The 17211-nt window shown below is 43.9% G+C and overlaps 2 protein-coding genes across 2 annotated transcripts; both read left to right on the top strand.

Moving 5' to 3' along the window:
- The first annotated feature begins 11744 nt into the window (after window positions 1–11744).
- Window positions 11745–13388, top strand: LOC127333709 (large ribosomal subunit protein eL15y). Its single transcript, XM_051360121.2, has 4 exons — window positions 11745–11874; window positions 11979–12145; window positions 12651–12848; window positions 12948–13388. The coding sequence occupies exons 1-4, from the start codon at window positions 11871–11873 to the stop codon at window positions 13191–13193; spliced, it is 615 nt and encodes a 204-aa protein (XP_051216081.1). The 5' UTR covers window positions 11745–11870; the 3' UTR covers window positions 13194–13388.
- A 2027-nt stretch (window positions 13389–15415) lies between these two features.
- LOC127328859 (uncharacterized) lies at window positions 15416–16538 on the top strand. The gene is made up of 3 exons (XM_051355430.1): window positions 15416–15732; window positions 15974–16163; window positions 16509–16538. Exons 1-3 carry the CDS (start codon window positions 15416–15418, stop codon window positions 16536–16538), a joined length of 537 nt encoding a protein of 178 aa, XP_051211390.1.
- The last annotated feature ends 673 nt before the right edge of the window (window positions 16539–17211 follow it).

The following is a 17211-nucleotide window of genomic DNA, read 5'->3' as shown; positions in this document are numbered from 1 at the left end:
AGAGGAGTGGCAAGCGGTGGAGATGGCTTCGGCCCAAAAGTTATAGCGGGATTTAAACTCCGCCATCATAGGTCTTGCCATATCCATAAGAGTCCGGTTCTTCCTCTCCGCAACACCATTTTGTTGAGGGGTGTAAGCAGAGGAATATTGATGTTGAATCCCCTCATCACTAAGAAAATCATTGAGTGTATAGTTCTTGAACTCGGAGTCGTTGTCACTTCTTATTGCCATAATGAGGAGGTTGTGTTGGCGTTGCACCTCGGTAGCAAAGTCAATGAATATTTGTTGAGTCTCATCTTTCGTCTTGAGAAAGTAGACCCAAGTGTATCTTGAGTAGTCATCAACAATCACCAAGCAATTTTTCTTCGCACCAAGACTTGCATGAGCAACGGGACCAAAGAGATTCACATGAAGGAGCTCCAAGATCCTCTTGGAAGAGATGATAGTCTTGCTTGGATGCGGAGAGTCATGCATTTTGCCTTCGACACAATCCCTACAAACACGATCTTTGGCAAAAGACACATTTTCCATTAGTCCCACAATATGGTTCCCCTTGCGGAGACTTTGCAAAGTTCTCATGTTGACATGGGCTAAGCGGCGATGCCACAACCAACCCACATCCGCCTTTCTGAATAGGCACATCGCACTTGTCGTGGTGGTCCCCGAAAAGTCCACCACATACAAGTTGTGTTCGCGATACCCAACGAAAGCGACTTTTAGAGTCTTGCTCCACAAGAGGACCACAATATCATTATCAATAAAGACGGCGAAACCCATCTTGCCAAGGGCGGAATTAGAAAGCAAATTGTAACCAAGGGTTTTGACAAGCATGACATCCACAAGAGTAATGTTGTGTGCAACCACAACCTTGCCAAAACCCAAAACCTCGGATGTAGAATTATCGCCAAAGGAGACGGTGATATTATTTATATTGGGCCTCAACTCCTTGACGAGGTTCTTGCCGCCGGTCATATGACTTGTACATCCACTATCAAGTACCCATTTTGAACCTCCGGCGGCATAGTCCTACATTAGATCAATTCTTGGATTTAGGTACCCATTTCTCAATGGGTCCTCTTTTGTTAGCAACAAGGGTCTTTGGGACCCAAATAGACCAAGCAACATAACCATCATATGGGCCAACATATTTAGCATAAACATCACCATAATAATCTTTAAATAGAACATAGTGAGGGTTATCAATTCCCGCATCATCATCATTAATGGTTTTGCCCTTAAGGGTTTCACCATTAGTGGTGGCTTTCTTTTTCTCATGTGCGGGCTTGGCCTTTTTCTTGTTTGCCTTTTTAGCCTTGGCATTAAAACCAAGTCCCTCCTTCCCATTGTTTGATCTTTTCTTACTCAAAAGATCATCCAAGGAAAGTTTACTTTGGGGAGAGGAGGCCTTAGCAAGTTCATCCTTCAACCTAGCATTTTCCTCAATAATATTTGCATGATCACATGAAGGAGTAGAGGTACTAGGTATGTCATATGAAGCAAGCCTAATTTGAAGTTGCTCATAAGACTTGGAGAGGAGAGAGTATTCACTCTTCAAGGCTTTGTGAGCCTTGTCTAGTTCATCTAGATCCTTCACAAGTTTCTCATGATCAACACCAAATTTGGCCTTTTCCTTTATAAGCACTTTAGTCTTAGCTCTAGCAAGATCTCTAGCTTTAGTGAGCTTGTTAATTTTATCTTGAGGCTCCTCAAGATTTTCTAGCCTCTCTTCAAGAGACGATATGGTTTCTTGAAATTCCTCAAGAGCATTTTTAAGAGCATGTATTTCAAGAGAGTCTTCTCTCTCTATTTGACATTTTTTCTCAAGAGTATCATTTAGTTGAGCTATACGAACCATGAGATTTGAAACATGCTTTTTAGTGTTACCTTGTAGGTTAAGAATGAAATCATCAAATTCTAGCATTTCTTGTTTCACTTTTAGACTAGCAAGATCAACCCCTAAATCATTTGAAATGTTAGGCATAGGGGGGTTAGGGGATGATACCTCGGAAGATTTAGCCATGAGGCAACTTTCTTCCTCCACATGAATGACCTCATTGGGAGATTCACTTGGTGATGAAGAGTTAGTGGAGAGGGAGGCAAGGGCAACCAATCCATTTGAGGTTGCATCTTCTTCATCATCAACATCATCATCTCTCGAGGTATACTCTTCTTGAGTTGATAACACAATTGATGTGTCCAAGGTGGACCTTGCCATGAAGCAATGTGCATTCTTGATTTGAGGATTCTCATTGGGTGAATCAAAGAGAGAGGAAGAGGGAATGTTGGTAGTGACAATGGCGACCACTTCCTTTGATCTTTCTTCTTCATCATCATCACTAGAACTTTCAACTTCATCGGAAGAGTATTCTTCTTTAGTCACTAGCACAATCCTTGAGGGCCTCTTGCCCTTCTTGCTCTTATTGTAGAATTTCTTGTTGGGGGCCTTTGAATACTTGCCCTTTAAGTCTTTGCTCTTGTCCTTAGAAATGAGCCTTCACCATGAGTCTCCCTATTCTCATAGGGGCATTCGGCAATGAAGTGGCGCTTGTCATCACAGTTGTAGCATGATCTTGTTCTTGGACCCATGCTAGTGAACCCACTTTTGTGGTTTCTCTTGATGTTGTCTTCCTTGGCCTTGGAAGGATCAATCCAAAAGGATTTTGCATGGAAGGACATGTGATCGTTGTAGTGGAGTTCCAAGTCTTCCGGATAGGACATACTCCAAGATGCCCTATATTGATCTTGAGGGATCACTTCTTCTCCGGAGTTGACCGTCAAGGCAAGGTTGGATCCTTTTGTCATCCCAAGAGCACGGTTGCGAGAATCATGAGAGTTTTGCTCAAGAACCTTGAGAGCTTGCATCTCGTGGACGGCTTGTTGAGAGGTGAGAGAGGGAAAGCATTCTCTCCCGGCAAGAGTCTTGACATCAATGGGTTCAAACGGCAACATGCAATTGATGTACTTATCCTTGATCTAAGAGTCATTGATGTGGGTGGCACCTACATTCCGGAAAGCATCGGCAACGGTGAGAAGTCTTCCATACATGACTTCATGATCTTCATCCGGTAGCCTCAAGAAACCTTTGGCTTTATTCCGAAGAGCATTATACTTGTTCCTTCTCATGCTCTCACTTCCAATGCAACTAGCGGCCAAACCATCCCAAGCTTCCTTGGCGGTGGTGAAATTCCGAACACGAGACAAATCCTTTGTTCCCACACTAGTTTGAATCATGTGCAAGGCGGTGTTGTTGAGTTGACTATCAACCGCTTCTCTTCTAGTCAACTTGTCGGGGTTGTAGGGCTTGAAGCCTTCCACGATGATTCTCCAAAGTTCATTGGAGGCACTGCGAACACGAGAGCTAAACTCAAATTGCCAAGTATCGAAATCATTAACGTAAAACTTAGGAGGGTCGCCCGAATGTTTTTATGAGGATGGAGAACCGGTATATCGGGAGATAGGAAAGGCGGAGGTACTCGATTGTAGCTCTCACCTCCACTAGTTCCCCTAGGAGATGCAATGGGAGGTTTGATAGTGTTTAAGTTATCACCATCCACGGGTTTGATAGAGGAGGGAAATTCCGAACCATCTCCCTCTTCTAACACACCCGTGACATTTACCTCTAGGGTGGGAACCTTGGGAGGGGCTGGAGTCAAAAGCTCGGAAATCATTTTTCTCATGCTTTCCATTTGAGCTTCCATGGAGGACTTCAACGAATTGAAATCATCCATGGTGACCATCTTAGCGGCCCCTTCCGCAGGCTCTTCGTCCGGCATACTCTTAGGCGGTTAAGCCCGAAATAAGAGCCGAGGCTCTGATACCAATTGAAAGGATCGTATGCCGCACCTAGAGGGGGGGGGGGTGAATAGGTGCTAACCAATTTTTAGTTCTTTTTCAATTTAGGCTTGACACAAAGGTAAATTCTCTAGATATGCAACTAAGTGAATTTACCTATATGACAAGTGACAAGGGATTAACTTATCAATGCCTACGGGTTGTAGACTAGGGTTTCGGGAGAGAGCGACGATGGAGATTCCGGGAGCGAGATTAGGCACACGACGTACCCAGCTTTGGGTCCACTCGGTGGAGGATCCCTACGTGCTGCTAGCAATCCAGTATATGATCATAGATGTGTTTACAGGGTGCCGCCGTAAGCGGAGCTATGCTGTCTATCTGTTGTCCTCCTTATTTCGGGTGCCCTGGCTAGCTTTATATATGCAACCAGCCTAGGGTTTTACAAGAGTCCTAGTCGACTACTTCTTCGGGTCGCCTTGTTGGGCCTTCTCCATATTGGGTCTCCTCCATATTGGGCCGAGCTAGGTATACTAATAATGGGTACCCGAAGGGTATGCCCATGTCAGTAGCCCCCGAGTTTATAGGGAAGTCGAAGACTTGCGTAGAAACTCCAAGCATAACCATCTCCGGAGTCGAAGAAAATACAAGGCGAGGTCCATGTCGTAGGTCATGTGTAGCATAGATGATGTCGACGATTCTTGAAATTATCGGGTGCGCGGCAGCGCTCCCGATGGGAGTAGCCCCCGAGTCTATGGGCAAGTGCTTGCACTTGGGCATAGACTCAAGTTGTACTACTCGATAAAGAACTTAACTATATTTCTTGAGGATTTGATGAAATCCATGTGCTCCCGATGGGAGTAGGCTCCACTCTAGTTGTAGAATCGAGTTGAGTCTACAAACCTTGATTGTCATAGATGCTGTCGAAGTTATTTTTCTATCGGGTGCGCGACCAGCGCTCCCGATGGGAGTAGCCCCCGAGGATACATCCAAGTGTTTGCACTTGGGTGTAGGCTCAACTTGCTTGTAATTGACTCCACAATTTTTCCTCTTTCTTATCGGGAGGGTGAACAATACTCTCGATAAGAGTAGCCCCCGAGCCTATGAGCAGGTGCTTGCACCTAGGCATAGGCTCAAGTTGTACTACTCGATAAACAACTTGGCGCAACCCCTCTTTTTATCGACTCCAGGCCGTTGCTATTTTTATTTGACATCCATATCTATATTGTACAGGGATAATGGTAATTGGGGCTAGTTCATCTGACGGATCAGGTACTAGTTAACTGCTCTAGTGGCAATCCGCAAAAACCTACTTCAAGATCACGTCCCTGGACATGATCTCGGGATACTGGTGTTAACTCGACAGGTGCCGCTTAAGGTCTTACCATTCTGTCGAGTCCCAGTCATATTTTATCGGGTACCTAACGCGTTCGTTAGGATTTTTCTTCGTATCTGTTGATACGGATAAAAGTAGCAAACCGACGTCAGAGACGGTGCCACGCCACTCAGAACGGATCTGGGGTCTTACCTTCGCAGAGTTTTGCGGCATTCAGAAATTGTTCGCAACTTTGGTGTTCTGAGAATGTATTGTCGAGTGCCTTGTTCGACTGATGCAATGACCCATTTTGCGGGTTCTTCTATATTTTTCTCGGGCGTGATGAGACAGCCGAATATATTGGGTTCTTCTATATTGTCGTCAGGCACATCGCCGATGCTCTTGCTCAGAACAAATGACAAGTCAATGGACCCGAAGATTTGTCCATCCTCTTTTTTTTTTTCTCCTCCTTTTTTTTTTTTGGTTTCTCCTTGATGATAATTTCGTCGAGTTCCTCCCTCAGGAAAATTTCTTCGGGTCCTCCTTGAGGACAATTCTTCGGGTCCTCTTTGAGGATAATTCTTCGGGACCTCCTTGAGGATAATTCTTCGGGACCTCCTTGAGGATAATTCTTCGGGACCTCCTTGAGGATAATTCTTCGGGTCCTGTTCTTTCTTGAAGACAATTCTTCGGGTTCTCATTGAATAAAATTTCATCGGGTTCTCTCAAGATTTCGTCGGGTTCCTCCCTGAAGAAGATTTCGTCGCGTGCTCTTTTATATACTTTGAATTTTACTTTCTCCTGCACAAATAAACAAACTTTTTCTATCTTTTCCTTGACTCTCTTTTTCGCATGCAGTGTCAGATGCTCGGATTCAATGATATGTAAAGTAAATATATGCCACGCAGCCCCCGAGCATCGGGTGCGGCAAAAGTAAATGATAATCAACTTTGTACAAAATAAAAGATCACTTAGCTTTTTGGACACGACGAAGTCAATGCATGATGAAGTCTTCGAGTGTAGATAAGAAATCTAGCCAAAGTAGAAACCACCAAATAACAAAAGTGGATGCCGCGAAATTGTTGATGAAGAAATAGCCGAGCCCCCGAGCGTTGCTGAGGTGATGTCATGATTGTTGTGTCGCAGTCGTGACCCGAGGTGAAATCATTGTCGAGCCCCCGAGCGTTAGGCGTGACGTCGAAATAAGTTGATGGAGTCGCGGCGTCATATTTGGTGAAGCCATTTAGGATGAAGCCATAGACAATAATATACGAAGATGAATCCCAGATGAAGTATTTGAGATGAATCCATATTGAAGATTACGCCATTAAATATAGAGCATATATTGAAGATAAATCCGTCGATATCATAGAGGATGAATCCATTGGCCCGAAGAATCCAGTAATAATCATAGAAGATGAATCCGCTGATATCATAGAAGATGAATCCATTGATCCGAAGAAAATAGTTCTAGTAATAACCATAGAAGATGAATCCATTGTCCCGGAAACGCATCGGTTAATATTGTATAAGAGTGAACCAATAATAACCCGAAGAGAAACAATCCAGCAAGGCGAAGAAGATAAATCCACTGTTCCGAAGAAGATAAATCCACTAAGTCGAAGAAAATAATTCCACTGAGCCGGAGAAGATATATCCATAGCCGAAGAAAAGAAATTCACCAAGTAACCGAATATATTTGTGGTAACGAAGTAATGGTACAACCCCAAGTGTCGGGTGTATTTGCTATAGTATTGTAATGGCACATCCCCCGAATATTCAGGTGTGGTGAAAGTAAATAATAATTGAGTCTTGAGAGAGGAAAACTTAGCTTTTTATCGGGTGCGACGGAGCCAATGTGGACGCAAGTCGCGCCTCAGATGCAGTCTATAGCCGTGCGGTATCTGGCCGGAAGTAGTCGATGTAGTCGCGCAGCGCCTAGCCGGCATGGTTGATGTAGTCGCGTTGCGCCTGGTTCTTGTATCGAATGAGCGACCCAAATACGCGGGTGCTCCAACCGTAGCGGATGCGCGGCCGGTGAATCTTGTATTTTTGAGGCGCAGCAGCTCCGCTTTATTTCGTATATGCTCCAGACCGGGCATTTTTCTCTTTGCCATTAATTCAATCTCCTTATAGATCGATCGGATCGTCAGATTTTGAAGAGCACGTTTTCTTCTTGGAACTCGATGATGGCGTAGACTTGGAGCACGTTTTCCTCCGACGAGCGTTGTTGATGAATATGATGGATCCCGAAAATTTTCATCGTGAACTCATGGAAAATTGAAGCGTCCGATCCCATGTTGTGTTGTACTCAATTGTTCCAGATTAGTTACAAAAAATATACATATAAAATGTACATATGAAGATTAGATTTAAAGAATCCAGTGATAGAATATATCATTGTAATAATCTGACAAGTACTTTCAGTTAGAGAACGAAAATAAGAAGTGATTGGAATAATATCACCTGGTTTCTTGGCTTCTTGGAAGCGTACGATCACGTGAGCTATTCTTCCAATTACAGCTGAGTTGATCTTCTTTCTATCTGTTGCTTCACGCCTATATGCTGCTTCACCAAGTTCTGCATTAATTATGCATTGTTCCGCGTGCGTTGTTCTCTGATTGCTTCCATGTGAAGCATCGCTTGGTTGTTGTATGTGTCGGCAACACATCAGCTCAGATCTATTTTGGATGGGTAAAAATTCTTGCCGCTCCTCAGTCGAAGCAATCTGCCGCTAGAAGCAGGCGCGCACAGATTCACCGAGTTGCTCCGACGGGATTGAAATCGGCCATCAGTTTGTCGATGAAGAACTCGAGCGGATCTGGTGTTGTCGAAGATGATGATCCCGCCCGGATCACAAAATCCAGTCGTCGCGTTTTCTCACAGACGGCGCCAATTGACAAGGGATTAACTTATCAATGCCTACGGGTTGTAGACTAGGGTTTCGGGAGAGAGGGACGATGGAGATTCCGGGAGCAAGATTAGGCACACGACGTACCCAGCTTCGGGTCCCCTCGGTGGAGGATCCCTATGTGCTGCTAGCAATCCAGTATATGATCATAGATGTGTTTACAGGGTGCCGCCGTAAGCGGAGCTATGCTGTCTATCTGTTGTCCTCCTTATTTCGGGTGCCCTGGCTAGCTTTATATATGCAACCAGCCTAGGGTTTTACAAGAGTCATAGTCGACTACTTCTTCGGGTCGCCTTGTTGGGCCTTCTCCATATTGGGTCTCCTCCATATTGGGCCGAGCTAGGTATACTAATAATGGGTACCCGAAGGGTATGCCCATGTCAACAAGGTAATCAACTAAGCAAGATATAGCTACGCAATATAAGAGATAGAGGTAACCGAGAGTGGAGCACGTGGAGACACGGAGATGATTCCCGTAGTTCCCTTCCTTTGCAAGAAGGTACGTCTACGTTTGGAGGAGTGTGGTTGCTACGAAAGCCAAACCAACAGCCACGAAGGCTTCACTCAGATCTCCTATGAGCAACGCCACGAAGGCCTAGCCCACTTCCACTAAGGGATTTCCTCGAGACGGAAACCGGGCCTTTACAAGGTTCTTGGGGCACACATCCACAACCAAATTGGAGGCTCCCAAATCTGTAACAATACAACAATCAACAACAATACATCAACACAAAACAACTAGGGATCCAAAGAGGAACACTAGCAAGAGGGCCCTCAAACTAATGAGGGGAAAATGTAAATCGCTTCGGTGAGGATGTAGATCGGTGTCTTCTCTTTCGAATCTCCAAATATCAAGAGATTTGGTTGGGGGAGGAAGGAGATCTTGCAAATCTTGTGTTCTTGAGGTGGATCTAATGGTGATGAAGCTTGGCAGATTTTTGTGCAATGATTGAGCAAGGAGCAAGGTAGAAGAAGGGGGGTATAAATACCCCCCTCCAAAATCCAGCCGTTGGAGCTTCCGGGGGGCCAGATAATCCGGCCTAAGTTAGGGCCGGATAATCCGGCCCAACCAAAAATCCGGCCCCTGGGAAAATCCGCCCAAATGTCCGGCCCATGTCCAGAGCTGCATCGCCTCAGGACCTTAGCCGATTTTGGGGGCCCCGGATATTTTGGAAATATCCGCCCGGATTATCCGGCCCTGGGGAAAATCCGGGCAAATGTCAGGGCAATTATCCGGCCCATGTCCAAGGAGTACTGAGCCACAAATCCTCTAGTACTTAGCCGAAAATTGGGGGCCGGATATTTTGGAAATATCTGGCCCGGAATATCCGGCCTGGTGATCCTGTTACAACTTCTTCTTGACACGTCTTAGCACATCCATCACACATATATACATGTATCTATATAATCCCTGTACCACTTAATCAAACATTAGTGTATCACATACATTGACATCAAACACGCAAAACATATTATGAGAGATGTTCTTTCACACACACATTATTGCAGGAGCTCCAGTTATTATCTGAATCTGAATAGATGCTGCATGCTCATATTGCATCCTTTTTTTATGCCTTCAACTTTTGACAGAACTATGATCAAATGCAATGAATCGTACAAGCACATGTCATGGTGTCCTCTACCTCTAGTTGTATCAATCATGCATGTAAGCAATGAACATGTGCTGCTATACATAGAATAGATACAACTGCTGCTAGATCATGTTGTAGAATATTGCTCATCATTTCCACTTATTTTACTGATGCTTGTTATGACAGCATTGCTAGAAATTCATTGACGTGTGCTGATCAGTAGTTCAGTACCTGGTTGATTGACATCCTCATCTTGTTCTTCAGGTGGACTAAAATTGAGATCTGGAAGCACCATTGTCTACAGGCGCGACCTCGCCGACCTTTGTACGCAGCGATGAGCGAGGAAGTAGTGCTTTGCCTGCAACTGGCGTCCTTGTGACCTCCAGGCCCTAGCGTGCTCTGGCACCTCTTGGTGACCTCCAGGCCTGACCCTAGAGCCCCCAAGGGAAGCCCTAGACGAGCTTCTGGCTAGGGGACGACGGCGAGCTTCCGGGAACTGCAACAATCGGCGCGCTGGGCGACGAGCCAGTGGATGATCGGAGCTAGACCTGGAGTACAGCTGGGCGACGAGATAGGGGATCGATCGGTACCAGTCGGAGCTGGACGCGAAGGCCTGGATCGTTTGGCGATGAGACAAGGGATCGATCGGAGCTGGGCCAGGCGCGCTTGGTGGATTGGAGCTGGGCCACGCGCGCCTGGTGGAGAGGATCGATTCCTCCTGGGGGAGGAGCTGCTGGGGGAGAAGATGGCCGGGGAGGATCGATTCCGGTGGGGGAGGAGCTGCCTGGAGGAGAAGATGGCCGGGGAGGATCGATTCCGGTGGGAGACGACGGGAGAATCGAGATCGGGATTCGAAATTTCGATAGGGGTATCGATGTCTTTTTGCTACTTTTTCACCTGGTCGGAAAATGTTCCCGACGGCTTACAATTCTGCACGGAGGGAGTATTTGGTAACTTTTGTTATATTCTAGTACAAAGCATCTCCACAGATCAATATGTTTCGTTAATTGTACCATGGGGTTTTAAAATCTTTTCTAGCCAATACTACCTCCGTCTCAAGGAATAATGCGCACGCGTATTCCAAGACGAAGTTTGACCATAAAAATTGAGCACCAAAATCTTGATTATATCATACGTAATTAGTATCGTTGGATTTGTATTAAAAAACACTTTCTAATAATGCTAATTTAATACAAACAATATTTATATATTTAGAGTAATTCTTGGTCAAATAAAAAGCACGTAAAACGAAGGCGCCTTATTCATTGAATCGGAGGTAGCATGTTTTATAGTTGAGGGAGACCATCTTCCATCTTTTGCCATTGCAAGATCACGAGTTTGGACTTAGCTATTTGTATGTTGTTTTAAGATGCACCCTTTTTTTAAAGCATAAAGTCCATACGACACTATTTCTTTTCCCTTGAAAACAGATGATATAAATGATATGGTCCGAGCGAATGAGAATGACACACCCAAAGGGAATGTCCATATCAATTGTATAAGAGGCATGACCTATGTGTCAACTGAACACAAATATTGCTAGGTGATTGAAATTTCACTCAAGCATGTTAGTCGCTCATGGATTAAGATTAGGGTTAGGGGAAGAGAATGTCACACGTAGGAGGGAGATTAAGTAAGCAGACCACACTTGCCTGTGGTTGACGTGATAGCATGCCAATAAGAACATATTGCAAATTTATTGCCTTTAGCTTGAGCTATCACATTTTTAAATTTGATGTATGAATTGGTACTCATATATAACTTTTTTGGATGTTCCTCCGTACCAAACGCGTGGGATTCAGCTAGAAATTAATTCCATACGAATAAAAATATTTAAATGATCTTGCAAAAATATACAGAAACTCCGTTCATAAATAGATGCCAAAGATTTATTCAAATTCGGACATATCTATACACTAAATAGTGACTAGATACATTTAAACTTAGATAAACTTTTGGCATCTATTTATGGACAGAAATTGAAAATACATATGACTTTCGTGGGGAGGGAAAAGACCATACTGTGTGTAGGGACGCTCGCGAAATCTGAAGAATGGCTCAGATACCATTGAATAGCCAAATTTTCGGCCCATGAGAGGCGCTGGCCCAGATGTCCCATTCCAAAACCCTAGCCCATCGGACGGCCACTACGGCGCCAGCTCCTCCATATAAGGTCCCCTCCACGCATCAACACAAACCCTAGTTTCCACACTCCACCTCCCCGCCGCCGCCGCCGCCGGACGCAGCCGCCGCCGGAGCAGCCATGGGTGAGCGCCTCCTTCTCTCAGCTCCTCCTCTCTCCAGCCATCTCGCTGGCTGGCTATCTCGCATGAATCCCAACGCGCACGTTTTGATGGATTTGTGGTGGCAGGCGCGTACAAGTTCGTCTCGGAGCTATGGAGGAGGAAGCAGTCCGACGTGATGAGGTTCGTGCAGCGCGTGCGTTGCTGGGAGTACAGGCAGCAGCCGGCGATCGTCCGCATCACCAGGCCCACCCGCCCCGACAGGGCTCGCCGTCTCGGCTTCAAGGCCAAGCAGGTATTGCTTCCCCTCCCAGATCCGGCCCTACTCTCGATACGATTCCCGTTGATAGATGTATGTTCTTTGTGATTGCTTGTGTAGGGCGAGTACTTCATAGCTCTGTATGTTGTATTTGTGCGGCCGAGTCCCTGGTGTTAGTAATTTGGTCTAGGTAGTATGACAGTTCGTTTAGACTGAAATAACATGTTGAAATGATGCCACTCACGCACGTTAAAATGGCCTATACTTTTTTTCTTCTAATAATACTATTTATTACTGTCGCACAACCTGGATATGTTTAGCATTATCTACCAATTTTACAGTTATTACCTGCGTTCATTCAATTGTTGTTGCCGAGTACTATTTTGATCTACGATGGCAGTGTTTAGTTTGTGAGCTCTTGTACTGCAGACAGTGTGCAATGCTTTATATCTAAAATCTTGCTCTGTTTCAGTTTTAGATGCCAGATTTAATTGTATCCAGTAAAATTCCTGCTGTTTACCTATATGTTGCTTGTGTCCAGGGGTATGTGGTCTACCGTATCCGTGTCAGGCGTGGTGGCAGGAAGAGGCCAGTGCCCAAGGGTATCGTCTATGGTAAGCCCAAGCACCAGGGTATTACCCAGCTCAAGTTCCAGAGGAACAAGAGGTCTGTTGCTGAAGAAAGAGCTGGACGCAGGCTGGGGGGACTTCGCGTCCTGAACTCCTACTGGGTGAACGAGGTATGGAGTTGCTAGTTGCTTTGAAATGTTGGGAATATGAATATAAACCTTATTCTGCTTTTCACTAATTCATCTGTTTGCCTGTTTCTCACAACGTAGGATTCCACCTACAAGTACTTTGAGGTCATCCTTGTTGACGTTGCACACAGCGCTGTCCGCAACGACCCAAGGATCAACTGGCTCTGCAACCCTGTGCACAAGCACCGTGAGCTGCGTGGTCTCACCTCTGCTGGCAAGAAGTTCCGTGGTCTGCGCGGAAAGGGTACCCGCCACCACAAGAACAGGCCCTCAAGGAGAGCCACCTGGAAGAAGAACCAGACCGTCTCCCTCCGCCGCTACCGTTAAGCCTATGTGTTTTGCTGTTCTGTCTCTGTGGAATCTGTCCTATCCAGACCTTGATAGTATCTGTTTGAGCCAGTCTATTTTTGCTACCTTCGTTCTGAGACTCCTTGAGCGTTGTTGAACTATTTGCTATTTGTCTGTGTTACTGGATGATGAAATGGTTTAGTGATATAAGATTGTGTGCAATGGTTGCTTTTATCTGTGGTAGCTTTCTACTGTTAATCTTATCTCTGTCTCAAGTTTGACAGTGCACTAAGTTATTTAATGTGATGTCTAATATGCTACAACACTATTTGGCCTAGTTTTAATAGGCGTTGAGTGCGTTTTAGGTAATACACTTGTAGAAATTCAGCAGGTAAGTTCCAAAACGAGACAAGTGTAGTGTTGGAGATAACCCATCTGAAATAGCTCAACGATATCACACATCTCTACAACATCTTAATGAATATATACCCCTCCGTTCACTTTTCGAAGGCTGGGGAGGAAACCAGGCAAACGTTTGCCTCCGGTGGCTGTGGTTCTGAAGCCGTGGTGTCCGGCAACTTTTCCTCCTACGGCGGCCAGTTACCAAACTCCCGAGGGGTAAAAATCTAGGTTACATCTAAAAGACAGACAAATAATAATAGACCAAACACAAAGAAACAACACATGTTCAAAACCAATTGAACCCCAGAATGCATAAAAAAACTAAGCAAAACGTGTGATCAAGAGAGATGTAGCCAGAAACTCGGGAATTAAGTCAGATGTGGGGTGCAGCCGTTACTGTGGGGTAGCTAGCCTTTGCTAGCTGGATGCGCTTCTGTCTGTGCAACGGATGTGCTTTAGCGCACCTATGAGAAAGCAAACACCTTCACCTGGAGTAAGAGGAGGGAGCAACAAATAAGAACAAATGATGGGGAATGTTGTGCTCTCTCATCCCCTGCGTTACCGGCAATAAAAAAAACATGTCCACGTGGTTGCCAAGCGATTGTGCCGTCTTGAGACGTCTGACGGGAATCGAAAGGAGCGGATGACCAACCTCGTGTTTAGCCAGATCGAGGTCGCAGTAGGAATACAAATTGGGTCTTAGTTATGGCCGTGTGGCAAGTGAGCATCAGCGTGATGGTGCTGCTGCTCATGCAACCTGTCGCATGGTGGAGGAAGGAGATATGCATATCGGGCTGCCTTTTGTTTATTTAGTTGAAAGATATGTTGCACAAATCAAAAGAAAAAACATATGACCACAATCTTGCTAGTCTTAATTTGCTCGGAAGATTAGTTGGGCAGATGAAGAAAACAAATAGTAAAGACCATATGCCAGTCTTCCGTTCGAAAGTCAGCTGGGCAAATAAAGGAAACAAATACCAGAGGCCATGCTAGTCTTCTGTTCGATAGTTTAGTTGGGCAAATCAAAAGAAACAAACTAATGACGACCAACATATGATAGTCTTCATGTATTTTTTGTTCGGGTATTGTGGACACCACATGACAGTACGTAGCGAACTTGGCTTAATGCCTGCACAACACACAAATTATGCTCACATGCTGTCTTAGATACCATCTTCATTCAACATATCTGTAGAGAGATACTCCCTCCGTTTTTATATATAAGCTACTAAGTATTTCGTGCCAAAACTTTAACTAACAATTTGATCAATAAAAAGTAAGTTATATAACACCACAAGCATATCACTGGAAACATCTTTCAAATATCAACCCAATGGTATACTTTTGGTGACATATAATTTATATTATGTTGGCTAAATTATTAATTAAAGTTCTACCTCGAAATGCGTTATAGTTTTACATATAAAAACAGAGGGAGTAAATAACATAATTTGGTCGGAGAGCCCTCAACTATGCTACCAAAAAAATATATGAATAGATAATACCGTGTGTCAGTAGAATAAGGGACTCCAACACGTTGCTTAACGTCACACATGGACTAAACGGAGCACTAATTAATGACATACTGCAGTTACTCCCAAACTTTCGTCAAGAAGAATGGTAAAGCCAGGAAATATTAGAAAACGACTTATGTCGTTGCTGGTATCCAGGATTATTGATTGATTGATGTACACATATTTGTTCTACTCCATATGTAAACAAAAGAACAAAAAAAAGAGACAGACTTTGATCACTAAATATAAATACGTCCCCTCGTCTCCACATATCTCTCACACAGCAGAAACAAGGATACAGATATCACATTTTCCTCACAAGTCAAACACCAAATAGGTTCAACAATGGCCACTCCTAGCTTCGCCCTGTCTCTGCTTATCCTCTTCCTAGCCATGCCCTACCCTTCCCTCTCATGCCCGGATACTCCTTGCGAATGTAAGATTAACATGCGGTTGTATTTGCACCAGATTTTTCAAGGTCAACCAACCCACAACCAGGTAGCAGGGTATGGTACGCTGGTTATTGCTGATTGGACTGTAATTGATGCAATTCAACCCAATGCAAATATCGTTGCCCGTACAAAAGGTCTGCAAGTGCAGGTTTCTATAGGCGTTTCAGGTAGCTGGTTTAATTATTTCAGCATGGTGTTCCAGAATGCAAGGTAATATAGCGTCGTATGAGAATTACTCCCATCTCTGATAGTGCAAAAGTATATATTACCTCTGTCCATTTTTAGATGTCAAAAATTTGTCTAAATTCGAATGTATCTAGACATTTTTTAGGCATAGATACATCCAAATTTAGACGAACCACTGGACATCTATTAACGGACGGTGGGAGTATATGATTTGTTCTACTACTATTTCTTACCACGACAATACTCTGCATACCTATATATACAGGTTCAATGGGTCCACACTTGAAGTGATGGGGACTTTTTATGACGACGTGGATGGCCAGATGGCAATTGTGGGTGGTACAAGAGAATTTATTTCGGCACATGGCGTCATCAAGTACAGAAAAGTCCAGTTCATTCCCAGTGTGGAGAGCTACAGAGAGTTCAATATCAGTGCATTCTACGCCCCAACAAGTGTTAGTACTTTGTACTTGTTTTGCTGCTAGCATTGCATTCATACATGAGTTCGGCAGGTACCGTGTTGGTATGTGCCAACATTAGCTTGGTGAAAAACCCATTCAATTAGCCAAGGTAAGAATTAGCACATAGTTGAGAACCCCTGCTATCACCTGCTTGTCGATGAGGAGAATTAAAACCCATCACACACACTTCAAACAATTCAGGCGAGGCCACTATTTTGACATGCTGAAGAATCTTGTTGTATTTTCTACATTTGATGGGACTAAATAATTCATTGTTTAATTTTAATGAGATATTGTTTTCAGTTATATCTTACATTTTCTTTTATCTTTTTTATGCAGGGATATACATGTGGCACTGACATCCTATGAATCGCTCAATTTGTGTGACTCTAGCAAGCCCATTATGTGTTTGGATGCAGTTAATTGGTTGTGGAATTGAATTGGAGGAAATGACAAATTCAGGATGAAAATGAATTGGCTTCAAATTCAAATTATGTTATTTGGGTGTGCTTGGAATTTTCTGTCGGAACCAAAGGGTGGTACCAAATTCTAATTCTTGTTTGGATGTACAAACCATGGAATTGGATGATTTGTTGATTTTGGACATATAAACATTTGTACATGTAAAAAATAGCATGTGTATATTGGAATGTATAAACATTATTTTCCACACATAGTAAAACAATAAAATAAATGGAATAAGACAGAAACTACAAGACACATGACACAAAATAGGTTTGAAGTACCGCCAAAATTACAACTTGGATAATAATTGTGTCTCTAACAAATAACATAAAGTGGGTATTTCATGTCTCTTACACATAGCACACAAATAACAAAAGAGGATAGTTCATAAACAGGATAGTAGTAGATAGTAGTTTATAACAACAACCATATAGTATAACAACCATCAAGGCAAGGTCAAGAGCCATGGTTTCTTTAGTTCCTCGGGGAGTGCCTCCAATGCTTCATACAAGCGCTCATTGATGATCAACTTCCCATAAGCTATTAACATATCACCATCCTCCAAAGTCGAAATTTA

The sequence above is a fragment of the Lolium perenne genome, chromosome 2 (genome assembly GCF_019359855.2).
Source record: "Lolium perenne isolate Kyuss_39 chromosome 2, Kyuss_2.0, whole genome shotgun sequence".
Taxonomy (NCBI): Eukaryota; Viridiplantae; Streptophyta; class Magnoliopsida; order Poales; family Poaceae; genus Lolium; species Lolium perenne.
Note: the sequence above shows the minus strand (reverse complement) of the source record. Positions and strands in the feature narration are given on the sequence as shown.

What these genes read in the sequence shown, in the direction of transcription:
- LOC127333709 (XM_051360121.2), top strand. An exon ending in TCGGCTTCAAGGCCAAGCAG is followed by an intron (nt 12,146 to 12,650) that starts GTATTGCTTCCC and finishes GCTTGTGTCCAG; the next exon opens with GGGTATGTGGTCTACCGTAT. An exon ending in ACTCCTACTGGGTGAACGAG is followed by an intron (nt 12,849 to 12,947) that starts GTATGGAGTTGC and finishes CTCACAACGTAG; the next exon opens with GATTCCACCTACAAGTACTT.
- LOC127328859 (XM_051355430.1), top strand. Translation starts at nt 15,416, where the DNA reads ATGGCCACTCCTAGCTTCGCCCTGTCTCTGCTTATCCTCTTCCTAGCC. An exon ending in ATGGTGTTCCAGAATGCAAG is followed by an intron (nt 15,733 to 15,973) that starts GTAATATAGCGT and finishes CTATATATACAG; the next exon opens with GTTCAATGGGTCCACACTTG. An exon ending in CATTCTACGCCCCAACAAGT is followed by an intron (nt 16,164 to 16,508) that starts GTTAGTACTTTG and finishes TTTTTTATGCAG; the next exon opens with GGATATACATGTGGCACTGA.